General features: G+C 39.2%; 1 protein-coding gene across 1 annotated transcript in view; it reads left to right on the top strand.

Annotated features, from left to right (window-relative positions):
• Positions 1-2,288: 2,288 nt before the first annotated feature.
• LOC126840851 (NALCN channel auxiliary factor 2) overlaps positions 2,289-26,670 on the top strand; it is a 44,193-nt gene continuing 19,811 nt past the window's right edge. The window contains exons 1-2 of the mRNA XM_050576829.1: positions 2,289-2,917; positions 9,293-10,128. Of these exons, the coding sequence (XP_050432786.1) occupies positions 9,376-10,128 (753 nt within the window). The 5' untranslated portion in view covers positions 2,289-2,917; positions 9,293-9,375. The remainder of the gene's footprint in view (positions 2,918-9,292; positions 10,129-26,670) is intronic.

Below are 26,670 nucleotides of genomic sequence, written 5' to 3'. Positions count from 1 at the left end.
GCAAAATATAAAAACAAACATTTGTTTCGTTCGTTTTCAATTACTCGACCCGACTGGATAAATGGACAAAAAAAAGATAACAAACATAAACTAAACTATACACGTTTCAGACGAAACGACACAACCACACTGCTCAACAATAGTGTCATTGTCCGAAAACCGATTGATCAAAAACACGACTTTTTATTGGCTTATTAGTCAACTTTATGGCGCACCGATATAATCATTTCGAATCGGTTCATTCATTCGTGGCAGAACACACGTGGTTATTTTAAGGCGGCGCACAAATATTGACGAACGATAAAAATGGGACATGCAAATATTATTATTACATCCAAGGTTGAGCAAATAGCAAGGTGCATGCACTATAAAGATGACGCGTATTTAGAGTAAACGTCGCAGACGCCAACGATTAAGGACGATATACATATAATAATATATTATGTGTGCGTGCGCGTCAATATTGATTTTTGTCGACGAGGTGAATTATTGTAAATTGTAATAAATGTTAAGCTAATATTTTCTCAGGCTTAAGGGTATTAACTCTTGCGTTGAAGTATTAACCGTCAGTTTCCGAAAAAACCGCGTCGTTCAACTGTAGGCAATAAATATAGACGCCGAGCAAAGTGTATAAATTATATTATATTATAATACTTTCCATAGCGCGCATTTAACGTTAGCAAAAAAAAATACAAATTTCGTTTCAAGTTCGTTGCCACGGTCAAATTGCAAATAGTATTGTCTTTAGGATTGACAATATAACTATGATTGTAAAAATACAGTCAGATAGGCTCAACCCTTCAGTGCCCAATGTAGCAAAAAAGCAAAAGTTTTTTAAATAATTGTATTTTGTTAGAAAAAATAAATATAATTGAAGTTGCGTTTAAACGTATTTTATTTTAGATTTATACTTGTTTTCCCAAATTCCTGATAATTCATTCTATACAAGAAAAAATTGTATATTATAAAATTAAAATTAAAATTAAGCATTCAAGGGTTAAACTTTATGTGGTACAAAACGGTAAGCAACGATCGGTCCGACTTCGAGGAACCGTTAACTGTATCAGATTTTATTTGGACCGAAACAAGTTAAAGACGAGCACATCACTGTTGAGTAGTATTAAAAATTTCAAATTGCAGGCTATTGTATATTCCGCTTCTCCGCTCCACGGGCTTACGACATTTGGTGGATCTCTCGTTCGTTGAAAATCAATCAAATTGTGGCACGCTAGGAAATGATTTGAATAAGAACCCACAAGTCGACAGTGCTAATACCACCTGCAGCGCAGATTCCAAAAGAAGACTAATGGAGAGGCCATGTGCTATTTCTGTGGATAGGCCGTTACGCTCACGTACCGCGCGGCGGCGGCGTCTCTGCTTAAAAAGTGTATAAAACACACTTGGAAGTTTTCTTCCGAGTAAATTTAAACTTTTATCCGTAGCGCATTGGAATATTTCGGATTTTCCTCGAGTATTTCAGGAAGAACGTAATATTATATTATCTCCGAGCGATGCAAAAAAATAATAAATAAATATTAATAATAATAAACCACCGAGGTTTCGTTTAGGACGAAATCGTCCGTTTTTGGAACTTTACTCTGTTCTGCGAAAAGCCGTTTCTAAAGAAAACGTTCGAATTAGTCGTGCGGAAAACGCGCGTGTACACGTGAACCGTCCAAACTATGTGGTCAGATCGTAGCATACAAAATATATTATGTATTCGGATATTTCTGGATGGTTATCTAGATCATCGCGATTGTAGGGGCCGTACGGTGGCGGACTTGCGGTCAAAGAAGGGAGGGAGAGAGACAGAAGAAAGTGAACACATTATCTATTAGAGATTTTTTTTTTGCGCGTCCTACACCCATCCCACCACTCCAGCCGCTCCTTTTTCGCTGTCGGCCGATAAAATACTGTGCGGTCCCGTACGTACAGCGTACCTTCTCCTCCTCTTCTATACCGTTTTACAACCCAGTCACTCCTACTATCAACGCAACCTCACCGCCGGTCGCGTCCCCCCGTAACTGACGTGCCGGCAGTATAAATAAAAACCACGGGCGTGTGCGACCAGGGGGGGTGCCATGAACGAGGGGGTCGCGGACCGAGATGGGGTACGGCCGGGGGATTTTAGGGGGAAGCTGCGGAGCTTCACGCGCGCGTCCTATCGATCGGGCGGCGGCGGCGGCGGTGGCGGCAAAAGATGGCCACTGCCGGCGCCCTCTCGCGCCGCCACTAGGTGCGATCACCCGGACCTCGGCCGCCGCACACGGAGAGCAGTCTCGCAAACGGTCGCGCCCCCATAGGTTTTGCGTGTGCGAATGTCATTGTGTTTATGTGATCGCGCGTGTCTACAAGAGTGCAGTACGACAGTGTCGGCAGTGTGTGTGCCTATAGATTTTGCCGCAGTGCCGCGCGGTTATTGAAAAAAAATACATTTTTAATTACATAAAATAGTCGATTTTTTTTTTTGGTTCCGTTCGACGAGATATAAAAATCGTCGTTCGTTTCGCGCTTGTCGAGTTCGCAATCGGTTCCGTCGTGGACAGCCACGCCGTCGGGATGACGGCTGCGACGGCGTCTGTTCCGGCGGCAAGTACTGCGGCGGCGACGACACGGTGGTCGGCCGCGATACGCCACCATCCGCACTGATATTATGGGACGCCGCGTAGCAACCCGCACCGTGGTACGGCATCGTCGCGTGCGGCCAGCGGACCGCCGTCGTCGTGGGCTTGTTGTTATGGTCGATTGTGCGGGTCACCAGCCCGGCGACGCGACATGATCTCTGGCGTCGACACGACACTACAACGCAGCATCACTCTCTTCGCATCGTCCTCAAAACCGGCACTCCATCGTACTGTTGCAACACCACTGACACCACTACCACCACCACCAACACTACCACCGGCGCGTCCGTCAAGTAAATGATTAAAAATATACTGTTAATATATTATACGATAGAAGCTAGAGATACCAAAAGCGAACAACCGATAGGAGTACGACACCAAAAGTCTGACTATAAAGTTTATAGAATAGCCGTGCAGCCCGCATAATCTGCGATCGGTCCGATAAGTATAGATTTCTTTTTGTGCAACCCAATATGTTCCCCCGTTAAAAATTCGGAATTCCGAGAGATTTGCTAGACCCGGATCCTCGAACTTGAGTATAGTGTCCAGAACGGACGCGGCGTGGGTTTCAGGTACTGAATACGAATTCAGAATTATGATCTATGTAAAACCCCTCTCATCGTTAACGGTTAGTCGCGGTCGAAAAAGAAAAATAGTTGTGTTTTTCTCCGACTAAAATAACCGATTTGATTTGATGAACCAAAGCGTTTCCGTCGAAACACAATAAATTTTCGACCGTTTAAGTTTCTTCGTGTACCTACCTAGTATACTTATCGTTGCCGTACGTCGACGGGGTTAGCCGCAGAAAAATCATTCTGAACCATCAACGGCAATATTACCGTGACGACGATATTATAGATCTCTGGGAAACCATCGCTAGTATTCCGGTTGCGTTCGTAAAAACGTTTTATTGTCTACCGTGTTCTTACGTAACGGCCGCCGGCTGCTGCTGTTACGTGAACACTGGACTTGAGGCTTTGAAGACCGGACAGGGCGGGAGGGAATCGATAGGAGAGACGGTTACAGTTGTATGATTACACTTTGTCCACGCCATCGCCGCCGACCCGCGTCTATCCCGAAAACGGTTTCAAACTTTACTATTTCCCGTCTGTCCTCGGACTTTATGCGGCCGTCTCCTCTTTCCTACCCGACGACAATGCGACTCGTTCCGGTTCGTTACACCGCATTCTCTCTCATCACGTATGTCGTCGAGTATATCCGTCAATACTCTAGAGCAGCAAAAGCTAACCCTTTGGTCGCAGCCGACTTCTATTGGGTCATTTGAAAGAGTCCGACGCGGTTCGAGTTATCTGCGTAGCAGACGTTGAAATCATGTAATAAATTTGTCCGCAACGGTCAGGGGGCATCCCGACGTACGGCATCGTTCATTAATTTCGGCGTGGACGCGTGGATAAAGTATTGGAGCGAGTGGTGTAGGATTTATTTGACCAATTAACTACCCGGACTAGCAGGACACTCAATTGCACCGGCGAAACTAATTATGTATGTAAAGAGGAAATTGACGTTGATCGGCTGTGAAAATAATTATTTTCGTGACGAATATTATTTTGCCACAGTCGCGCCGTGGCGTTATTTTGTATATGATTATTATTATTGTTGCACTATGTACAACTGTGTGTCAATTGAAACGAAGCTACCCGTTAACGGCACTCGTTGGTCGAACGGTGGTATAAACGCGTGCCGGCCGGCTACACGACAACCTTATTAGCGTTTAGGGTTGGCGGCGTACAACAAATATTCGGTTATACAAATATTTTAATGTACTCCGCCGCCTCGAATTCCGTACAACCGATCTGTCAGATCATTGTACAGCGAAAACACGTGAATCGCATAAACGATGGGCTTAAATTAATTCATACACTATCTTCGCACGAGCTCGGATCTAACGGACGGGGTAAGTGCTTAACTTTGTTTTATTTGTTCAACTAAAGCTGCCGTCGATACCATACGCTCTCACGGTCGTCACTTCAAATAAATTGTGTTTTTAGTTAAAAAAAAAAAAATGAAGATCGATAACGCAGCTTTATTTTTTTTTTTCGTAGCTTTTTCTTCTTGTAACAGAAAATATAAAAAAAAAATACCCGCAACAATCTTTTACTACCAATTGGAGAACGGTAGTAACATTTCACAAATCCGTGCTGGCCCTTACCGTTATTTCGAGAGTCTTTAATTCTGAGAAAAGTCCCATCGCGTTTTATTATTAAAAAAAAAAAAAACCAAACCGCAAATATAATGAAAAGTTCAAAATTTAATATCGTCAGCGCACCGATTAAGATGATAAAAATATTATATAATATGTGTACGGACAACAGGCACTTGCTATGATTTTAAAACGTTGTTACTAATTTGGATGTAAATGGCAAGAGAGAATGTCGAGTTGCTCAGACGATCTATATTATCCACCGCTTACAAAGCGCTCTACAAGGTTTAAAATGACGGTAATAAATTGACAGTTTGACATTTCGTAAAGTCAATCATCTAACGGCAAAGTAAACTTTAGTTGCACTCACTAGAGCGTTGCGCGCCTCTATTGTGGCCCACGCGGTGCGTGATGCTATAGAAATCAGTCCATTAGTTCTCGAGCTACAACACCACTGTCGACCTAAATCTTTAGAAGTATCATTTTTTATTATCCACTTCGTTTTTTTTACCTCGCATAATATTAATATAAAAGTATACAAATTTGGAAATACTTTAAAAAATCATAACGACCCGACGTCGATTTTTCGACGTTGTATTTTTTTAATAAATATATTTACTTTATATTCGAATTTTGGTAAGTACCTCAAACTGGTTTTCACTTGGATTTTCATAAATTTGCTGAAAGTATAAAAATAAGACTGAAGTCTTCTCTTACAACTACATAATTTGTATAAACTCATCGAAATTAAAAACTAGTAGCACAGTAAATATTTTCATTTTCAACAATTTCAGATTAACCGAAATGTTTTTTTAAATTCAATATTCAAAATACTAATTTAATTTTATGTAAAATCAAACCATTAATCGAATTACTGTGTTGGCACCACTAGATCTGTTTTAACGCCTAACTAATCAGTGTTGTATAATATCAGTTAACTAGATTCGTGAGAGTTCATCGATTATATTTTGGTCGATCTATATTATTACATGACCGGATTATCATGTTTCCACTGTCGATTTAGAATCCTGTATCATATCTATACTTTTCACCGACCGAGGCTGTAGTATTAGCATAATATGCATTAAATATGAACATGGAGCGGCGGGGGGGGGGGGGGGAAATTCATTAATACGTTTCTGAAGGATTAGCGGCTTAAGGACAATGTTGAAATACTATATAGCCGGCTAGGCCAATGCAGTGTAGTATTATTATAAATTCTTTTGCATATTATCGCGAGTCGGTATCCGTGTAAGATCGATTTTTATTACTAGGATTGCCCGTTATTACAAGACGAACTGCTCAAAAAGGAAAGACGGAGGGAAGGGATTCACCATCGTCATGCTCTCAAACTGATCAGCCGATAAAGCGATACTTACCTATATTGTAGTAGTACTCTTGACGAACGAGCACCTCGGATAGCGTAGATTGCACGTTTTTCACAATAGCGCCGTCGATTCCGTTCGGTATTTTTTTTTCTCATTCTCTCCATTTATTCTTTTTTTTTTTTATATACATTTCGAAAAGTCTAAAAGAATTGAACATTTTTAAAGTGGACCGAGGTAGGCGAAAGCCGTGGGCCAAAATACTAAAGCAGTATACCTAACGAAAAACGAAAATCCACGACAGATGGTAAAACAAACGACGGCATTATATTTTTGAATCGTGTAATTTATTTGGCGGTTTTTTTTCACCGTGTGGCTAGTATTACATAATTGTTTTTTTTTTTTTTTTGTGATTATTTACCAGGAAAATACTGCGTGCGGATTATATATTTAGATGTTCGGTTTTTATGGGAGACGACCCGACCGGTCGTGGACGAAACGCCACCGGGATGCAGGCTGCACGAAGACTTGACCTAGTTTCCGGTATAATGTAAACCGTTTTTAGTGGCCGCCGCCGTTACAACGTTATATTGTATCGGCCAAACGACCCACGCAAATAGCTTTGCCGAAAACAACCCTAGATGGCAATCGGAACCTGTCGGCGGCGAGGGCTGGCGGTTTTCTCCGTTTTTTTTTTCACCATTTCCATCTTTAGACGGGATAAAGTGCGAGTAACCCTTGATAGGCGTAAGCCGACGGCGGCCACGCAGGTTTTGTGCGCGTCACCGAAATCATAAACGTTCCGCCTTGGTCGTGTTCGCCGGCCGGGCGACCCTTTTTGGCTAAACAAATAATATATAACGTTATATATATATATAGAGATTGATAATAATAATATATCAAGTAACAAACGAACAACGGACGCGCGTTTTTAGTCGGTCCAAACACCGCGATTGTCATGCGAACAATAGCCCCGAAACGGTCTTGGCAAAAATGATGTATATATTTTTTTAACGCACTGAATAGTGTATTATTTTAAACGTTCTCGTTAGTATGTATATTTCCCTCCCCCCCTCTTTTTTTTAAATACTCTGAAGACCTAGCCCTCAGGAGTCGGTAATGGGAAGCAAACAGCTGAGTGTGCAAAAGCAAGTATAAGCGGCGATGAGGAATATCAATTCCGGATGTAAAACTAATATACTTTTAATTTAAAGTTTTTTTGAGAATTTTTCTCGGATCATTAAACCTACAACGTAACCGACCAGTTTTAGTTTGTTAATGGTCGATATTCTTAATAACTATTTATGTTATTAGAAATGGATCAGCAATGATTTGTTTTGTATATCAGGAATTACCGAACATATACTCGTATTATCGTGATAGTTTATAATTTATACCATTTGATAAATATGTAATTATTTATGAGAGAGCGGGTGAGGTATAAATGGTCGATATTTGATGGTCGCTTTAGTGGGAAAATTATCTTTGTATATATTTATTGGTAAAAGTACCTAAGTATATTGTTCATTATGTAAACGTACGGAACAACTGAGTAAATCTGGGAGAGAGAAGTGTTTGTTTTAATTCAGCTCCTAAACGGCATTAATATTGCTTACATTGCACGTACACTCACTAAAAGGTTTCGGCGGCTCCTTTTTCTGTGTGTGTATTTTTTTATGTAATTTGTTTGACCGCTTAAACGGACTGCAAGTGGCTATAAAGCAGTCAAACGCAAATGCTCACAGACGCCTTGTGTTTATTTTTGTGTTTCCTTTGAATTCGGATAATGTTTCACATCATATACTAACGTCTGCTTTTAACCATTTTCGAGGTTAAATAGCTGTTATACAATATAAATTGCCAGTATTGATACAGTATCGAATTGTCGGAAGCAACTACCGTGCAAAACCGCACTGTATCTGCAAGTTCCACAGTATATTTGTTGTACATTTTTAGAAATAATTAACTACTAAAACAAATTGCTGCTTCTTTCATCTCCGCCTCAACGCAATATTGTTTATTTACAACAAAAGCTTATGCTTGTTTGAATTTTTTAGTACACTCTTTTGTCGTTTAACACATTATGCTAATACTACATTACAAAACGTTTTCAGAGTTTTTTTGGCCGTAAGAAAAAAACTACTATTTTGTTCTTATTATATACTACAGCGCAAGATTCGTACGAACAAACTTATTATTCAAAAGTGCAAATATCACGAGAGTTTACTAGTGTCATTTGGACAGCTGTGTATTATTTACATAAAACCTTTGTGTAAATAAAATATTGTTTCAAATAAACTTGTTTCGCTCGGAATGACAGCAAACTCCTAACGGAAATACAACGTTTTTTTAACGTAGAGATTACATTTTTTCCCCCGTATTTTTTTAAAACTTGTGTAACGTAACTTGACGAATACTACTTTCACTGTACTTTTATTATTATCGTTATTGAGATTACTATAGTGCACTCGATGAGTCCGACGACTTAATGCTTGAGTCTTGACAATTTTATTGAGTCAATAAACCTATTTGTCTTTATCACTTTCTTTCAAATAATAAGGTTTCTAAAGAATATCACTTTTATTGATCTTCGGCCGATTTAATCCGGACGTGAGAGTTAAGATGTATGGGATTCGGTTAGGTTGGTAAAATGAAACTGTCGGATTCTTAATATACCGGAAAAGTGTATGTGCCAGAATGGTCTCGCTTGCATGTGTACCTACTATACTGAGCAAGGCGGAAAACTACTTAATGTAGAATTTCCTTGCGGTCCCGTACGATTCCGTCATGGACAGGTTTCTTTATATCGTTAAACAATTTTTATTTGAAAACTACTTTACCATACCCCCAACGTTCTCGGTAATGATATTTGATACTGTTTAGATGTGAATTTCCTGTAAACTCAAGTTCTCACCGTTAGACGAGGTCTAGTGGGCGGAGTCACCGACCGCACAATCGTTTGATTCCGACTTTAATGTACTTCAGACAGTCCATATCCTTTTGTCATTTTCTAGATACTTGACCATGTACATAATTCCTTACTACGAGAATCCTTACAAACGTTGGTGGATTTTTAAAGCACACGAGGGACATCTTAGAACATTTTGAGATAACGATGGGGAACGGAAGACGTGCAAAACAATTGTCTCGTGTTTAATATTATGTATACTGGTTGTTCGCAGGTACCAGAAGCAAAAATGCAGATCCCTCGGCGAAACGGCCGGATCGGTTGTGATAGAGTGGTGGCGCCGGTCCCGGCGGTACAATGCGCGGTGCCAGCACCGGCGGCGGTTCCGTTTGTGTCATCCGGTGCAAGGTGGTGCTTGCAGTGTTGGTCATGACCGCAGTCGCTGCCACATCAGCGAAACCAGCCGCCGCCACTGCAGGCGTCGCCGCCGCCACTGTCGCCGCCAGAATCTCAGCAGCCACGGCTGCAGCCGCCACGGACGCCGTCACGCCACCATCACCCTCGGCACCGCGACCGCGACCGCCGCCGCCGCCGCCACCAACAACGACAACGACAATCGTGTCCGGCGCCATGTCCAAGTACGACGTCAGCGGTGCCGACGGGGGGGATTGCGAACAGGTGCAGGTGTCGATCCGGGCGGCCGCGTGTACCGGACAGATCAGCGAGGGTCCAGGACCGCCGCGTTGCCCGGCTCCGTGCCCGGAAAGTTCCGATATTAATAATAATGTTAATACTAATGTTAAGGATAGTAATCTTCAGTGCCTTGAATACGCGCACCGAACGTCCGTGGCGGAAATGTGCCCGGACGACTTGGACGCGTACCGTCGACCCGGCCGCCTGTCCCGGTACCGGCTCCGACACTGTTGCCACCACACGGTCGAGTCGGTCGTGCAAAGGCCGTACAACGACTCCGCGTCGTGCGCCGCCGAGGTGGACGAAGCGTTCCACATGGACAGCATGGCGGCCGCCATGTCGTGCCAGTTTAACGAGGTGTTGGCCAGGTACGACTGCGGCCAAAATTACTCTTCCAGGACGTGCCAGACTTGCCAGGTAAGCACACGTTTATTATACTCGCCAAGTCGGTAGTAATTTAGTATACTGTTATTATGTTATAACTTATAATTCATTGGTTTTTATAAAACGTTTTGTTATGTTTGTATTCCGAATTTAAGCCCTTTAGCGTTTTCCATCCGATTTCAGTGATTTTTCATTAAAATACCTCATTGTATAGCAAACATTGGAAAAAAACGCCAATTAATGATGAAAATTGTAACACGGTCGCTAATTTCGATTGTCAAACCTTGTACGAACTCAACAAACGTCGTTTAGTGCAATAATAATAAGAAGTATGCAAGTCTGTGAAAAAAGTCGCGATAATATTGTTAAACTATTATGCAAAGGCGGTTCGTTGGACCGAAAGTAAAGGTGTAAAAAGGCACAAGTGCCGCGCCATCCGCCGTCGGCAAACACGATTATTATAATATAAGAGCAAACAAATACCAGCGGGTCGGGTATAATTTTTCGGTTGATATAAAACAAATATTTATTCAACAGTTTGTCGGCAGCGTTGCTGTTTAAAAGCGCGCTGCGCCGTTAGTTCTCTGAGCGTTAAAACGCGTAAACGCAGAAGAACTGTAGACAATGTAAACAGCTATTGTCTCTATTAAATATATTATATAACGTCTACTTTCGGTTTCCTCCGACAACATCGAAACCTAACAAATCGGAACGCAGTTGGCACAGTGGGACGCATGATGGTGGTTTAACTGTTTAAGGAAGAGTGGATTTCGAGAAGTACATCTAGATCATCAACGATCTAGGTGTCCGTTCGTCCAAAATTGTGCATGACCCAAACTATACTAAAACACTACGACCTATTTAATATGTATTATACTGATAGAAATGTGCAAAGATTCGATTAGTATATTCTTTATAGAAACAAAGTTCTGTATAAAAAAAAAAAAAATGACCAGGAAATGTATAATTCTTGGAAATAATGGATTCAAATTTTTATGGTTGGGTTATTTTTTTTTTGAATATATAATATAATATTTTAAACTTCTATCTTGTAAAATTAATACTTAATAAACTGCTCTTACTCGTTAAACTTAAACGTACGCTAATGCCATCGATAACGTCGCATTAAGTTATATTCTACCTATACAACGAATAGGCTACGAATACAACTTAAGAATACGCATATCATCTGTTGAAATCTCTGGTCGGTGAGAGATCGGTTTAAGGCGTCAAGCACATGTAGAAGACAGTAGGATGTACGGGTTAAATTTTACACGATTCATTCAAGTGAATACATTTCCATTCCCATATATAAAAACTTTTATGGTACACTTTACCTTATTTATTTGAACCACGATTAGGGCGCAGTAAGCTTTCTCGATAATTTATCGTTGGTCTGTAAGACGATGAAACTCGCAATTTTTTTTCTTACGTTTTTTTTATAATTAAGGCAAACGTTAGAAATTAATTAAGAACCGTTTGTACTACAAAAATAATTTATTTAGTCTGATATCCCTGATATCGACTCCGCACCTGAAAATACTTGTGTCAGTTACGTTTATAAGCCAACGTTAAAACATGCAAGCGTACAAACTAAATTAACATATTGATCGAGTCGGCAACGAATTATTATAAATACCCAGACGCTTACTTAAGTAACACCTTCGTGTTATTCTTTGATATTATACAAAAGCAGCTGCAGCATTTGTTTATTTTGCCCGCGGTAGGGGCATTTGATCCTATCAAGTCCTTTTAATCGAAAACCCTTTCTTTTTATTGTAAACATTTTGTGTTCCCGGCAAAAGACCACCCTCTTAATAGTCTGGTCCTTGGTTAAACACTTTTACTGATCGCAGGTGAACTGCGCCAAGTGGGTTCTTCATCCTCTCTTGGTTGTTATCCGGCTTAGTGGACGCCTCTACAGACCTATCTTAATTGACCGACCGACTTCAAGCCAATTTACACCAGAATACCGTTAAGTTTATTACACAAATAGGATGTTCAAATTGGTACAATAATATGACGTGTTAATTTTGTTTTTTTTCACGCTACAAAATCGGCCATAGATTTAAACTGTTCTCAAAAACAAACGCGGTCGTTCAATTAACAATAATATAACGGTATTTCGGTACAACGTTCGCCTTGGTCGGCGTTTGCAGTGAACTTATTGTTGTTCGGACGTTTAAGGAGGAATAGACGTGTGCTCTATCGATTATGTTGTACGGCTGCTGCTGTGCCGCACTTGGCCGGTCTCCAGACGGTTGTACAGTAGTGTTACTGGGCTCAGTGTACTTGTGGTGTACGCGCATCGCAATCGCTAAATGATTTCTGTCAACCGAGAAATTAGACACACATGTATGTAATGCGGTTTAACCAAAAGACACATCGGTCCGGCCCGAGAATGGATAGGTACGCACGAGGTGAGGGAAGCGAAGGGGAAATCTTTAAATTTCGACACAACCGACCGCGTATGCGCCTGGCCTCTAGACCTCTCTCGGGGAAAACCTCGGGCCGACATGATTTATGTCGTTTCCTGATAAGATGACCCTGTATTAAGATCACTAGCACATGTACACCGTTTCCATTACAAGCCCGTCAAAGCGCTACCGGCGACACTATCATCAAAATAAATACACCAACCGACGTCTTCGTTCACCTTACGTTAGCAGAAAACTTTATGTCGTAAGTCGTCCGTCGCCGAAGTATTTAAGAAGAAAGTTAAGTGTTTTTTTTTTAATATAAAAACAACAAACTACTATTAAAAAAAGATAAAATAAATTAAAACGAACCAAGTGAAAAAAAAGGGTAAAAGAAAAAAAAATATTTTCTCTTCGCTTCTTGCCGACATCCTAACGTGGTGTGTATAAAAAGCGAAAAAGTTTCGTCGATTCGTTCCGCGGTGCTCGACGGAGGGGGGGGAAGAGTTACCGCGATAAGAACTTTTTAAATCGATATAATTCGTTCGCGTTACTTTAATGACCTAAACGAAAAAGTTGCGTTATTGGTTATTATTCTCGCTTTCACTCTCAGCACCGGCACACCGTAATAATAATATCCACTCGGTTGTACCCTTAAGGCGGTCGAGTAGGTGCAACCGCCACGTTCGTTCTGTTAAACGAAAACATAAAAAAAAAAATCCCATATATAAGTACACTCGGTTAACGAAAGTCCCCTTGGCCGAACTCCAGTCCGTAGCCAACGGATTATATATAATATCTTTTCGTTATTTTTATACTTTGCCCCGCAGTCGGTTTGGCGCAATCGAATTTGTTGTGTTTGCTCTGCTGACCAGGTCGACGCGAGGGATACAAAATGAAATCATAAGTCACGTTATTTCTTTATTGCGGGCGGGTAAACAAAAACAAAAAAAAAATCATGGGAATAAAAAAACTATGGTCGGTTTTTATCGCCGGGCCACGAGCGTGCAGCGGTTTTGTGTGTTCGCCGAGAAAAATAAAGACAAACACCGTACACATTGTACATTGTACTAGCCCCGACAAAATTATATAGGATTGGATTTGGAATTGTAAACCGCAAAACGACGGCGGCGGTAGTATAGACGGGTTTATAGTGTAACGAAATCACGTAATTGATTCGGATTGGCTACGCGGGACCAATGGTAAATGGTAAGCCGTTATTGGCCCTCGGAGGTTAAGCGACGGGTGCAAAATAAACCTGCGATAAATCCTTCTCTCTCTATCTTTCTCTTTCATACTTACTTCCTCTACTGCCACCCGCTATACATATATATATTGTATTCTATATATATATATAGAATACAATCTCCTATCCCAGAAGCGGTTCACAATTAAAGGGTACACGAGCTTGTCCCTGTTCCGCAGCTGTACTTCCGTGTCCCATGTACTTAAGGTACCTATATATTATATATATATAGACCTTATTATTTCAAAGGTCTCACAGCCTATTGCCACTCTCTCGGCCGGATGTTAAATATTTGACGACGATTTATCTCCCTCCCTCGCCCAACTTGTGTCGGTTACGCGCATTACATTGTCCGATACGATCTGGCTCGGTCGATTAATCCAGCGGCTAAGTGGCAAACAACGGAATGGCCTTTTGTAAATCGATTACGTTGCGATTCGACCAGTGTGTATGCAATAGAAAAAAAACCTCCATAACATATTTGGTTCATATATAAAACACTCGGGAGTCGTCCCGGATATCTAGGGGGGATTTTTTAAAAACGTTTAGTTCCTAGAACTAGACTAATCGGCAGTCGGTTTAGTGGCTGGTAAGATTGTCAGGTAGTTGGCCCAAAGAACTGTCTCGGTGTCATTAAATTGTTTTAGCCGCTTTTTAAAGATAAGGGTATGCGAAAATTATAAAAAGATTTGTATTTGTCTTGTAATGCGTTATGAAATGCTTGTAAATACAATCGACAAAAAGAAGATTTTACAAAAAATATCCCCGCTTCAGTTGTCAACGGTATTTAATTATGGATAAAATATACTACCGTATAAATTTGTTTCTTTGACATTTTAATAATAAGACATCCGTAGTAACGATGCAGATTTAGGGAAAACTTGCCGCACAGTCAACGCGGTTATATCGAGCATTCTATACGGTATAGTTGATGCCCGCAGGCCGTCAAGTAAGATTTTCAATATATATAAAAGAGAACATCAACGTTTTGAGCAAGTCGTTTTTTTTTTTCAGCTCGGTGTTTATTTTTTATGATAAATCTCAAGCATGTACGAGAGCCAATATTGTATAGCGCGAAGAGAAATAGAGATGCCAAAAGACACATTCCTCTCGGCCTCGAAATTGTGCTCTTATTTTTATGCCCTCTGGACATAATAATATAATGCCCATAGCCGGCGCTCCGTATAGGCATTTAAACACCACGGCAGTCCTCCAGGTAATCGCGCCTACTCTAACCCCGGATATTCTGTTTTTTTTACATTTTTTCGGAGAGTTCACAACCCGCCAATTTAATTCCACCAATTCACAGGCGTGGAAGGTAGATCTAAGAGTAATAAAAAGAAAAATTTGATAAAAAAAAATACAAGTATCGATTTGTTAATATTGTTTTTTGCAATTATACGGTTTCCTAATATTTTGCAGCCCCCCAGGAAACTTTGGAAAATACTCCATCGAGTACAATACACGAATACATCAATTTCAACACAGCATAAAATAAATCCAACAAACTTGGACTTACGCCCATTACCGTTGTAATAGCCGTCGGGTTCGGAGCGCACCGATATTGTCTTTATTGTGTTTGTTTACTACTACTAATAATAATAATAGATCTAATAATTTTTGGTTTGATTCTGTTTTGTTGGCAAATAACAAAACATTTTCATTTATTTTTATTGGAATAGAACCGTTTTTTTAAACATGATAATGTTTTTAGGCTATGGTCGACCAAGAAAATTCATGAGATTTTTTGCGTCACGCTAAACGCTTATTAAGTTATTATATGTTTACAAAATAACAAGTTATAATAATTAACAGTTGAATATTATCGATTTATTTTTTCGTTTACTCATTTGGTTTACTAAGGATTTGTTGAAGTTTTCTAGCTTTAGTTGAAAATGACACGATATTGTTTCAAATTAACTAATATATTTTAAAGTTGTGTGATTTTTCCACCCAACCTGTGATGGATATTTTTTTTTTATTTAAGCGATTAAAGGATCTAATTTGTTTTTGTCAAACATTGACTCTCTTTTAGATAAGGTATTATACATATAGCATGAAAAACTTTGTCGAAAACCAAACTTACTAAAAAAAACAAAAAAGGCACGCCTACAATAGTGGTCGATTTAAACGAGTTGTTCGTCTGTGTGTGTATATATATATATATATATATATAAGGCTTTTATTAATGATATACACGCCGCGGTGTATGCATATTGAACAAAAAGCGCATTAACGTCTACCGAAAAGGTATTCCGTGTTATTATTGTTATTATTATTATTATTATTATTGTCGTTGTTGTTGTTGTACATGTAGTAGGTACTATACTACGGTGGGTACCGTTTCTGTGGTGTTTTATATCGGTTTCCGGAGAGGTTTACTCCGCCCCTGTCCCCGGTAACGCCGAACTGCTCGGGAGCAAAATAAACCCGTATTAATCAAATATCGAATTGATTGAATTTCCAATGCGGCCGAGGGCGGTGCCGCTGATGCCCCGCGCTACTCGATTGTTGTGGGGCAAATATTATTATTCACTGGTCTCAATTATATGCCGCGCGTTTGCACCGCCGACAGTGATGTCGACAACGGTGGAAAAAAAGTCATTTTCCTTCCAAGTAGTACATTATATTATATATGTATAATACATTTCTTTTTACAATATAAATTGAAGTTTCCCACGAGAAGTTTTGTCCTCAAAATTCACAGCGGCGGCCTCCTTTCGAGACTGATTGAAAACGAAAATGTGCTTCTGCCTGTAACGCGATTCCCCGCACCGCGTCCATTACCGCGCGAGGTACTTAACCTAATTTCGTATATATTATATAATTGTACTTCGTCCGTCTGGTTTGTCTGCTCGGGCCAAACTTTAATTTGCGTTGTCTGTAAATAAAATTTTTATTTTTGTTCCCTACAGTAGACTTACGGTACCGCCACATTATAATAGTATACAAATATTGTACGCAGCGTTCAAACGAACATCATACATATTGTTCAATTTTTTTTTTTTTTTGAAGGAGTGGTCGGGCTGGAAAAAGGTTACACGTATCTTGTTTTTTGAAGTCTTTAAAAAAAATACAGTTTAGAGATTAACGTGATAAACATGACGTCAATTTTGTTCACATTAAACCGAGACAATAGCCAACAACAACTGTTATGTTGCTAAGTGTTTTGTAGTAATTATGTCTTTTTGGCACTTCCCACGGATATGTCGCTGTTGTGTTGTATTATATTATCACCACAAGCCGAATGCCCGCAGCGGCGATTACCTTTGCTTCGACCACCCGTTGCACAGTTGGCCATTGAATTCTTTTGACAGTTTTATCGCCCGTTGGTCCATTCGGTGGGAGACAAACAAGCTAGTATTTTTGTACTTGAAAAAAAAAAAACAATAATAAAACCAGTTGCTTTTTATTAAGTAAGGGAAATCGAAAAAAATATATAAACTATTCAATAAGTCACAAGCAACCTTTGCCGCGAAACGGATTTACTTGTTTCACTATCAGAAGTGAGATCGGTGAAGTCAAGAATTTCCGAGTTAAAAGAATCATGTTGAATCAATTGGTTTGAAATACGTCACGATATAACACACAATAATAATATAATGTGATAATGATTAGAACAAATTGCCGCCGGTTGATGACCGGTCTGCCACGCACAAACGGTATTTTACTATCGAATGCGATTTGCGTGCAGTACATTACACACGACGACGGTTGCAGTCAAATGTAAATAAATACATATATTATAATTTATACAAGGCGTAGGGTAGGCAGGTACTCGTTTGTCGAAAACGCATAAACGCCAAACGGTTAAAACGTCGCACGGCTTGTTGACGGGCGGAACACGCACGGTTTTGGGGGGTTTCGCTCTTTATTTTTGTGTTGTTTCCGAAAAAAAAATTAATCATTTGCGACTACCGGCTGAGAGGGTTTGTATTGATTTTTCGTTACGTTTACCGCTGGACAATTCACTCGATTTTCAACGGTCCGGCGTGGGACCACGCACGCACCAGTACGGTCCGACAGCCGATTTGATTACACCGAAAAGCAAAGCCCGAACAAAATAATAATTGTTCGGTTTATTTTTGCCTCGCCCGAAAAATAGTTATATTTTATTATCCTCGGCCATAAATCTCCACGCGCGCACGACACCTTGTGCCCGTGTCTTATATATATATGTATTCTATTTTGTAAGAAAATCAATCGGCCCAAATAATATTATACACCCGAGCGCGGGGCAGAGACGTCGAGTCGGTTAGGACTTTTTTGTTTGGTTTAAAAGTTTGATTTTTTTTTTTGTGCCAGCGCGGGGCGTTTGCAAATTTGCTGCCGGTTTAATTTTGAAAATTCTGGTCGCGCCCCGCAGTCTCTGTGCCGCGTTTAAGACAAAGACGCGCCATTAATCATCGATATTACAGGAAGGCGGGGACTTCGAGGGCAACGACAACGAAGAAGAGGGTTAAGGGTGTGACAAAATAAAAAAGAGAAGTGTCTATATCTAATATATACATATATATATATATATATATACATCGTTTGACGGCATCGCCGTGTATAGGCTGCCGGAGTTATTTTGTCACGTTTTTAACCCCGTGCCCTCGAGCCGTTTTCGACATATCCCTCCCATCAAGCACATAACCCTGATAAATATATATGTATACCCTGTATACATGTATATGTATATAACCTGTATAGCCGTGTCGACTCTGTATATATATATATATATATATATATATCGAAGAAGAGGACAATATCGGTCGGAAATGAAGGTGTCGAGTCGACGAATTGTGTGTACGGCGGCGATATTAAGTCAAACTCTCCTCTCCCGGACTGATTGATGGTAGACGGAACGCGAGGACGACCGGAAACGGAGGAGACGTCGTCGCTGAAGAGCTTTGGAATCACGGCGGGGCGCCAACCCCCCAATCGACTTATATACACGCACTTAGCTTAATTACTCGGCACTTTACACTGGGGGAGGGGGGAGGGTTACGCATAACTTATGTAACGTTGAGTGTGTGTTGGTGTATTCACTCACAACGCGTTCTCGCATCGGCAAATGTAAATGGGCAAAAAAAAAAACAGTAATAATAATAAAAGAAATTGTCGGTATGATAACGCGGGGGGCATTTTTTCATTCCCCTCCCCCGCCCGGTAATCTCCGAACGTGGATGTGCGACGGTTCGTGTAGAGTGTTGTAAAACAAAAAAAAAATAATTTCCGCATTAAAAAGTAGGCCGAACGGAAGAGAGAAACGTTTGCTCGTACGACGATAAGAGCATTATACACGGTTGACCCGGGAAAAGGGGGAGGCGATGAAGGGTGGCTGTAGTAGTAGTGTTGGCGACGGCCGGAGTAGTGCACAAAATACGGTGAAGCAAAAATCTGGAATAGGCCTTTGCGCAGTCGCCGCTGTGTTGTGTATATGCGAAAGTAGTCAGTTTCTGTCTCTCTCTTTCTCTCTCTCTCTCTCTCTCTCTCACTTTGCCTTTGCCCGCTAACAAAACGCAGTCGCGCTACGACCCTTCTCCGGCCACGGGACGGACAGGCAGAACAGTAGCCGGCTGCTGTGGTAAAATATATATTTATACATACATATACAATCCGACTCCGTGCTAGGGTGCGTGGGAGGAAATGGTTATATAGGCAATTCCGTGGGAATAGAGAGAGAAAAAGTATGGGCAAAAAAAAACCATCCCCGGAGTGTTGTTTTATTAATAATATTATTAGGTATAGGCGTTAGGGTATTTTTTTTTTTTGACGCCATCGGTTGGTAATCTGACTTAACGGCAATAATGAATGATTTTTATTTACGCCATTCCGATTTATACGGGCTCGCATTTTTAAAATTTTTTTTATTTAGGTCAAACCGTTCTTCTTACGGTAACGACACGGGCGCGTTCTATGTAAATCGACAGAGAAAACAACATTACTATGTCTTGTCCGTCTATCTCGAAGTGGAGATTTCGACGGACTATCGACCAATAAATTAATAATATTAAAAGTAGAGTTGTGCAAACGTAACAGTTGACGATTCGAGAAGAGCTGGCCGTTTTTCGGCAGCTTAAGTTCTATTCGCATTAATAGCAGGGGGGCTTAAACCCGAATTAAACCCGATACCGCAAGAAAAAAAAAAGTAAAAGCCCGAAATGAACCGAAAACCAAATAATACCGGAATAAAAAAATGTCCATTTTTTCCTTTAACGCCCAAAATAAAATAAACCCTAATTCCGTAAGTATGAATCGGGTGTTTAATGGCGGCTGTCGAGCGCAGTTTTTTTGGGTTCAAAAAACATAGGTCGACTTACCCTCAAACAAAAATTACATCTTTCCATACTAATATTTAAATACTTACATTTTCACTTGAAGAGTAGTGATATTATGAAAAACATATTTTGTTATAGAAATGAGCAAACAATATTATTTAAAAACAATTGAACAACATATTAGAATTTTATTTTTAAAATGTTTTGAATACTGCAATATATAGACTTCATAAACAGGAGGGCATTGCTGTGTATAATTGTTTTAAACATATTTTATCTTCTACCGGGGTTTTAATTGAATTAAGCCCATTTATTTCAGCAGAGTTTTCCCAAGGGTATTGCTAAAATTATCTTGTGGGTTGGTTTGTATTTTTAATAGCAACATTAACACAACTCGGAAGTTCATCGTATGACAGTATTAGAGAGGTTTGCGTGTGACAGTTTGACTGCGGCTTAGTCCGCACTAGTTTGTTACTTGTGGTTTTAAGTATAGCGTAGAAGACTTATTAACTATCAGTGGCTTTTTTTCGTCATTAAATGGGTATACTGGATATGTGGTGTAATTTGTTATTGTTCATATAGATATGATTGTTGCTTTATAAATGACTTCAAAAAAAGTTTTAAGTGCTTTTTGAGAATAAGAAAACATAAGTTCACAAAAATGTGACATTACAATTACAATACAATTTTGCACAGATTTTATATTCTATTCGAAATTTATTCCAAAAAAAATGTACAATGTTTTTTTTCATTACATTTTAGTTACACTTCACACATGGCTCATTATTGAGTTTGTTGTCGGATTATCAAAATTGTATTACATAACTTAACTATCTCTATAAAAATATTACTAGTTTTTAATTAAAACAATTACTTTGATAATTTTGTTATTGTGTACGTTTGTCATATTTATAAGTTTTGAGTGTTTTTTTATTGTTTGCATTTCACTTGCTGGTATACTCGATATTTTATCAGGCCGGTTGCACGTTAATCGACCATTGTTTAGCGTCTATGATTAGTGTTGGGAATTTGATTTTTAATTAACTTGTTTAACTTTTGGCTTTTTGAAGCAAACTATCTGTGTGCGATTTCTGATTTGCAGATTAGCTAAATTAAGAGGTTGGTCAGGCGGTTAAAAAGTTATCGTGGATATGGACACCAAAAAATAAAAAAAACACATCATTGTAAAGCCAATGTAAAACCTAATCTTCTCTACTTTTGAGTTCGGAGTTGACTTGATGGTTTTTTCTTGTATTGAACGTTTGTAACAATAAATATTTGTTAATGGTTCAAAATAAAAATTAAAAAATCGAAGATTTAGCCACACATTTCTATGCAAGTATATTATTAAATTATTATAATAATGTTTATGGGCAATGTAAACGTCATAATATAATAACTTAACAGACAGTCGACGCATGGTCTTCTTAGAGACGGTACGTTTTTTTGCAATGCGTGAATTCTACCTATTTCCCGCAAGCCGGCTTTTTGTGTATTTACATTGATATTTAAAGGCCGTCAATTTTTAATGGTCGGTTAGGTTTCTACGGAATCGTATACCAAAGGCCGGGGCGAGACGTATGAAAACAATGTACGGTATTTCGCAGCACGATTTCCGGCTAAGGCGAAACTCAATTTTCACCACTCGATTGAACGCAATCGGCCGCGCTTTCAACACAATCTTGCAGAACAGTCGACGGACCTGAAACGTACATCCGACCGGACACGGGTCGGGCGATTCACACATATAATAGTGTAAAAAGCCCGCCAAATACGTTCCGGTCAACTACATGTTCGGCACCGCAACCGGCGTTATTCCACCCCGAGGGCCCGTTTAACATCAGCCAACCAATTCAGTATAATCCAAGCCGAACCAAGTTAACTTTGTTAAGTCGAACGAAACATCATCAATTGAATTATACGAGTTAACTCATTCAGTTCAACTCGATTAAAACGATTATCTCAACTCGCTCACAATCTCATTATGTATTTAATAGTATATAAATTAAATTAATTTTCATAACTCCTTCGTTCTGAGCCATTTTTAATTTGTGTGCAATTTAAATAAATAAATACGATCGACAAATATAATGATAGCGTAAAAACCATTCAGTTAAACCACACATCGTGTATTAAGCCTGTTACCCTCAAGGCGGTTCATTGAACCGGTACTAATTTAAGCGGTAGACCGCCATTAAAAACTGAGCGGTTTTATACCTTGACTCTTAGAATTATAAAAATGCGTTTATCCAATTAGCGTTGGTAAAACGTGAAAAATCAATCAAATCAGAAACTCAAAATTGCATTGTAATATAAATAGGTTAATTGGAAAAAAAAATAACGTGAGCACCCAGCCATATTTAACCGTGTTTTCTGTATACTCAACTTGATGGTGAGAATTTCAACGATTTATTCAATAATTTTTTTTTAAATTTTTGTTTTATACAAGTATTTTAATTCAGACACTCGTCTATTAATATTAAACGCTATAAAGTGCTTAGAAATAGTAAAAATCAGTTTCTATCTTTTTTGAAGAATTATGATCGATCACCACTGGTTATATGACTTTTGTAAGAAATAGTATTCGACATGCCTCATAAAAATGTTGCAAAATATACACCACTGCACGTATTATTGCAAATAATTTATATTATTTTACAACATCAATTTTATTATTAATGTTGTTATAATTATTTGCAAAAGACAATGTGGAATCGCAGTTTTTTTTAATAACCCGCGAAAACGTTCTTAGCTGTAATACTGTTTTGCGAAGAAGAAGCTATTACTTAAATCTCTCCTTCTCCCTTTCTCCAACTATCTATCTCCGTTAAAGCGTACAAAGCTCGTTGTGTGTGACGAGTGCGCAATCCGCTGTCACTTTAGTTTTACAGGTTTTAACTCGAGCTACCCGAGTCGACAGCGAGATTGTTAAACTCGGTATTATAACCCGCGTTTTATGTCTTTCCTATCCAACAATATAATATGAAGTCTATATACATCATCGGTCGTTCGGTCGTTTTCTCCGGGTATATAAATCATATATATATATTATACACAGTGATTGAACGTTATGATTTTATCATGGTTTATTGTCTAGCCGATGATCAATTAAATACAGTTGGCACGCAGGAAAACTATAGTTTTTAAAATTTTTGTATTTGTAGGCGCCAAGAGTGAGCTTCTTGTGAAAACAAGTCTCGTATAAGAGTTTTGTTCGGTTTAAACCGTGATCCAGATAAGGAACCAAACGTCTGCGTTGAAAGCGTGCATGGTAAAATGATCGCCAAAGTAAAATTTAAAATAATAATAATATTCAGCGAGCAGTCCAAACTTACTTTTGACTGCGGAATAATCTGTGCGTCTCGAAGGCCGATGACCTGGATTCTTTTCGGTCGGGACCTTTGTTGGACGTTGAAACAATAAAGTGCGGATTTGCACGCATTACACCTTATCGGCGCGGATCTATTGTGCTTTGAACAATTTATCGGCGGCGGTGTCGGCGATTCGTGACTTTCTGGCTAGTGCTGCGAGGCAATATATTATTATTATACCATAGCCGTCGATACGCCCAACTATTGGGGAGAGGGAAGAGTGTCTGCGGGTAGTTCTTGAGTGTAAACGGTCGCGAGAGAGGTAGGGCATACGGCGAGACACATACTAGGTATAACACCCGCGGTAATCGCCGCGATTTAGGTTAACTTTAGCGGTGAAAACGATTTGAATCCTGTAAGCACGGGCCACGGCGCGCCCTCTTCAGCGCAAAACGTGTGGTATCCCATGACCGACCCCCCCCCCCCATTTCGCACACGCTAGACGGTACAGCCTGGCTCGTTTATTGGCACGGCCGTGGCGGCGACGACCGTCCATCCAGTGTGTGTACACATATATAATATAATATAAATATATTTATACATGTGTGTGTGTGTGTGGTCTGTGTACCACCGACCCGTAAGGCTGTTGTAAGCGTTCGCCGCCGCCGCCTCTGGATGAACGTAGGTTATAATCCTCCGTCCGGGTTACTATAGCGACCGGCGTATCATCAGACGGGGGTGTCACGTGTGGTTTGCGACTTACAGACGCTACACGCCGTTAATCGATTTACTCCTCTCCACACACACACACACACGACATTATATTATTACTTTTGTATAATATACAATATATAATATATATATATACCGACGACAGTAGAGTGTGCACATACACTCTACGTGTGTGTATACATACATGTAAAAAAATATCACCATATTATATTTTTTACCTTACGTACGAAGTTTGTATTCTTTGAAAACAAAGATAAAAAGAAATTGTATCACAATAAACCCGCGGTTTTCAATTCCAGTAAACCCGGTCGGAGCGGCCGTCCGCAAATCAACCGCCGACACTATTTGTCGCCACTATACTTTTTCGCTTTCAAAGGCTACCGTCGATGGCCAATGAGCGACCTCGCCTCTCTCACGTCTATATTATGGTGAAATCCGCAATTTCCTTTTTATTTCTTGCTCATTGCATAATGTAAATAAAATACTATACTTGTGGTTTGTGTCGAAAAGGGCTAATCTCATTTCATTTACATACTTTCGGTAAATGAGCTGTATTTTTTAATTTGAGTTTTTATTCTGATTACCATAAGGCTCTGTAATTATTTATTTATTTCTATAAAACTCTTCATAACTTCTTGTTCTGGAACTTGGAAGTGCTGTTATTTTACAAAACACAAAAGGGTGTAATTGTGTCAAAAATGCATAATATATTCGTTCGAATAATAAAAAAAAACATAATTTTTAAAACCTATTTCGCATTGAACTAATCTCACATTTAGCAATTTTTCAAAAATTCATGTGAGTGTTAATAAATAATTTACCGTCATATTTTTTGGTTTATGAGAAGTATAAATACATGTATATTTTTTTAACTACCTAAAAAAAAAATAATTAGCCTTCTTGGATCCAAAATAGTACATATGAAAACGACTTAATAAACTGGCCGTAATATTTAGCTGTTACATAATAACATAGACACATAACGCCATAAAAGCTAAAACAAATTTAATTTCTATTTTTTACATTAAACATTTTAGAATTTTTTTAAAATAATAATCTATTACAATATTTCAAGACCTAACTAACCCAACCTAAAAAAAAAAATGGATCCACTAAATGGCAAAACTTATTTTTTTTTTTTCTTATTGACATTTGAAAAATGGTGTTAAAAAATTATAATTGTTTTTCTTTTATGTGATGTATTTGTGGGCTAAGCTTTTCTGACGCTATGTACCTCATATGAGGTATATAATACGTATAAAAAACTTACCTATTAGAATACCATAAAGACTGATTTCCAAACTAAATGAACACCCGAAATAGCGATATCACAATATATTGCTAACTCTATTAACAGGTGATCGCACATTTATTTACCGAATGGTATTCAATTTGTTCGCGTACAGACAATTAATGACAACGGTGCGCTTTGTATATATATATTATAGACTTTATACGTACAGACTTTTTTAGGCACTCACCAATGGGTACTGTACCGTGTAGTGATTTCGTCGAATATAGGTCGTTCATTAAACTCGACTCGTTTTTTTTCTATTCGTGGCTGGTTAAGGTGGAAGGAAGAGAGAAAGATTTACGGGTTGCACGCTCGAACTGTAAGTAAACACCAAAACCGATCCGATTTAACGGTGTGCCCCCGAGCAAAGTTTGAAGGGGCAAAAATTGTCCTCGGGGACCGTTGGTTCGGAGTAGGACACTCTCCTTTATCGCGGTACAACGCAGCACCTGTACACGGAATTCCAAACGTTTGCCGACGAACCGGCGACAAAATACGAGTCGACCGTTTGAAATTTATAACCGACCTCGTGTACTTGGCCCGAACCGAAAAACAATAGTTTTTTTTTTTTTTTTAATTAAATGGCTTAAACGTTGAATTTTGCAGTTGGAGTTGTAAATTTAACTCGAACAAAAAGCCACAAAGGCAATGCGATACTTTGAGTCGCTGTGCGTTCTAATTTATTCATTCATTCATTCATTCCTATACAACGAAACTGATGTACATGCACTTTATGTCTCTTTTTTTACCCCGTCAATTGTTTATTGTTCTTCCTGGTTGTAGGGGAAAAAACTACACTAACCGGCTCTAAGTAGAATATACAACACGGGTTTGTTTAACCAGGCCGCCGCTCGCCGAATACATAGGGTTTTGCATTTATAACAGGATAACAAAATGCACAGCGTCCAACGATACATTTATATGTATTTCCCCGAGGGTAACAACCCATGCGCATTTTATCTTATAATACATTTTGAAATTGCATAATACTCCAGTTGATTTCGAATGCGGCCGCCTTAGATGATAAAATATATAACAGCTGAATTACTTAAACCCCAACAAACTAAAAATGTATACTTTTATTACAAATAAAAACAAACTAATAATTGGTTCTTGTATCGCACGGCCGGGCTTTCGGAAACGCTGGGCCGATTTATACATAACGCACTATGGGACTTTTCTTTTCTACTTTTTCGAGATTCAAGAGGTTGACGTTTAAAAAAATCCCTATCTACCTATCTCTCTGAATCGTAAAAAACTCATTAAGTACCGAGTTTTTGAGACAAAACGCAAAGTTTGGTCGTTACGA

Source organism: Adelges cooleyi, unplaced genomic scaffold (genome assembly GCF_023614345.1).
Source record: "Adelges cooleyi isolate 19-005CV unplaced genomic scaffold, UGA_ACOO_1.1 ACOO_flye_CR_arks_rails_tigmint_CR_PRNA_376, whole genome shotgun sequence".
In the NCBI taxonomy this organism is placed as follows: domain Eukaryota; kingdom Metazoa; phylum Arthropoda; class Insecta; order Hemiptera; family Adelgidae; genus Adelges; species Adelges cooleyi.
The sequence above is the reverse complement of the archived record's forward strand: the minus strand, read 5'-3'. Positions and strand labels throughout refer to the sequence as shown.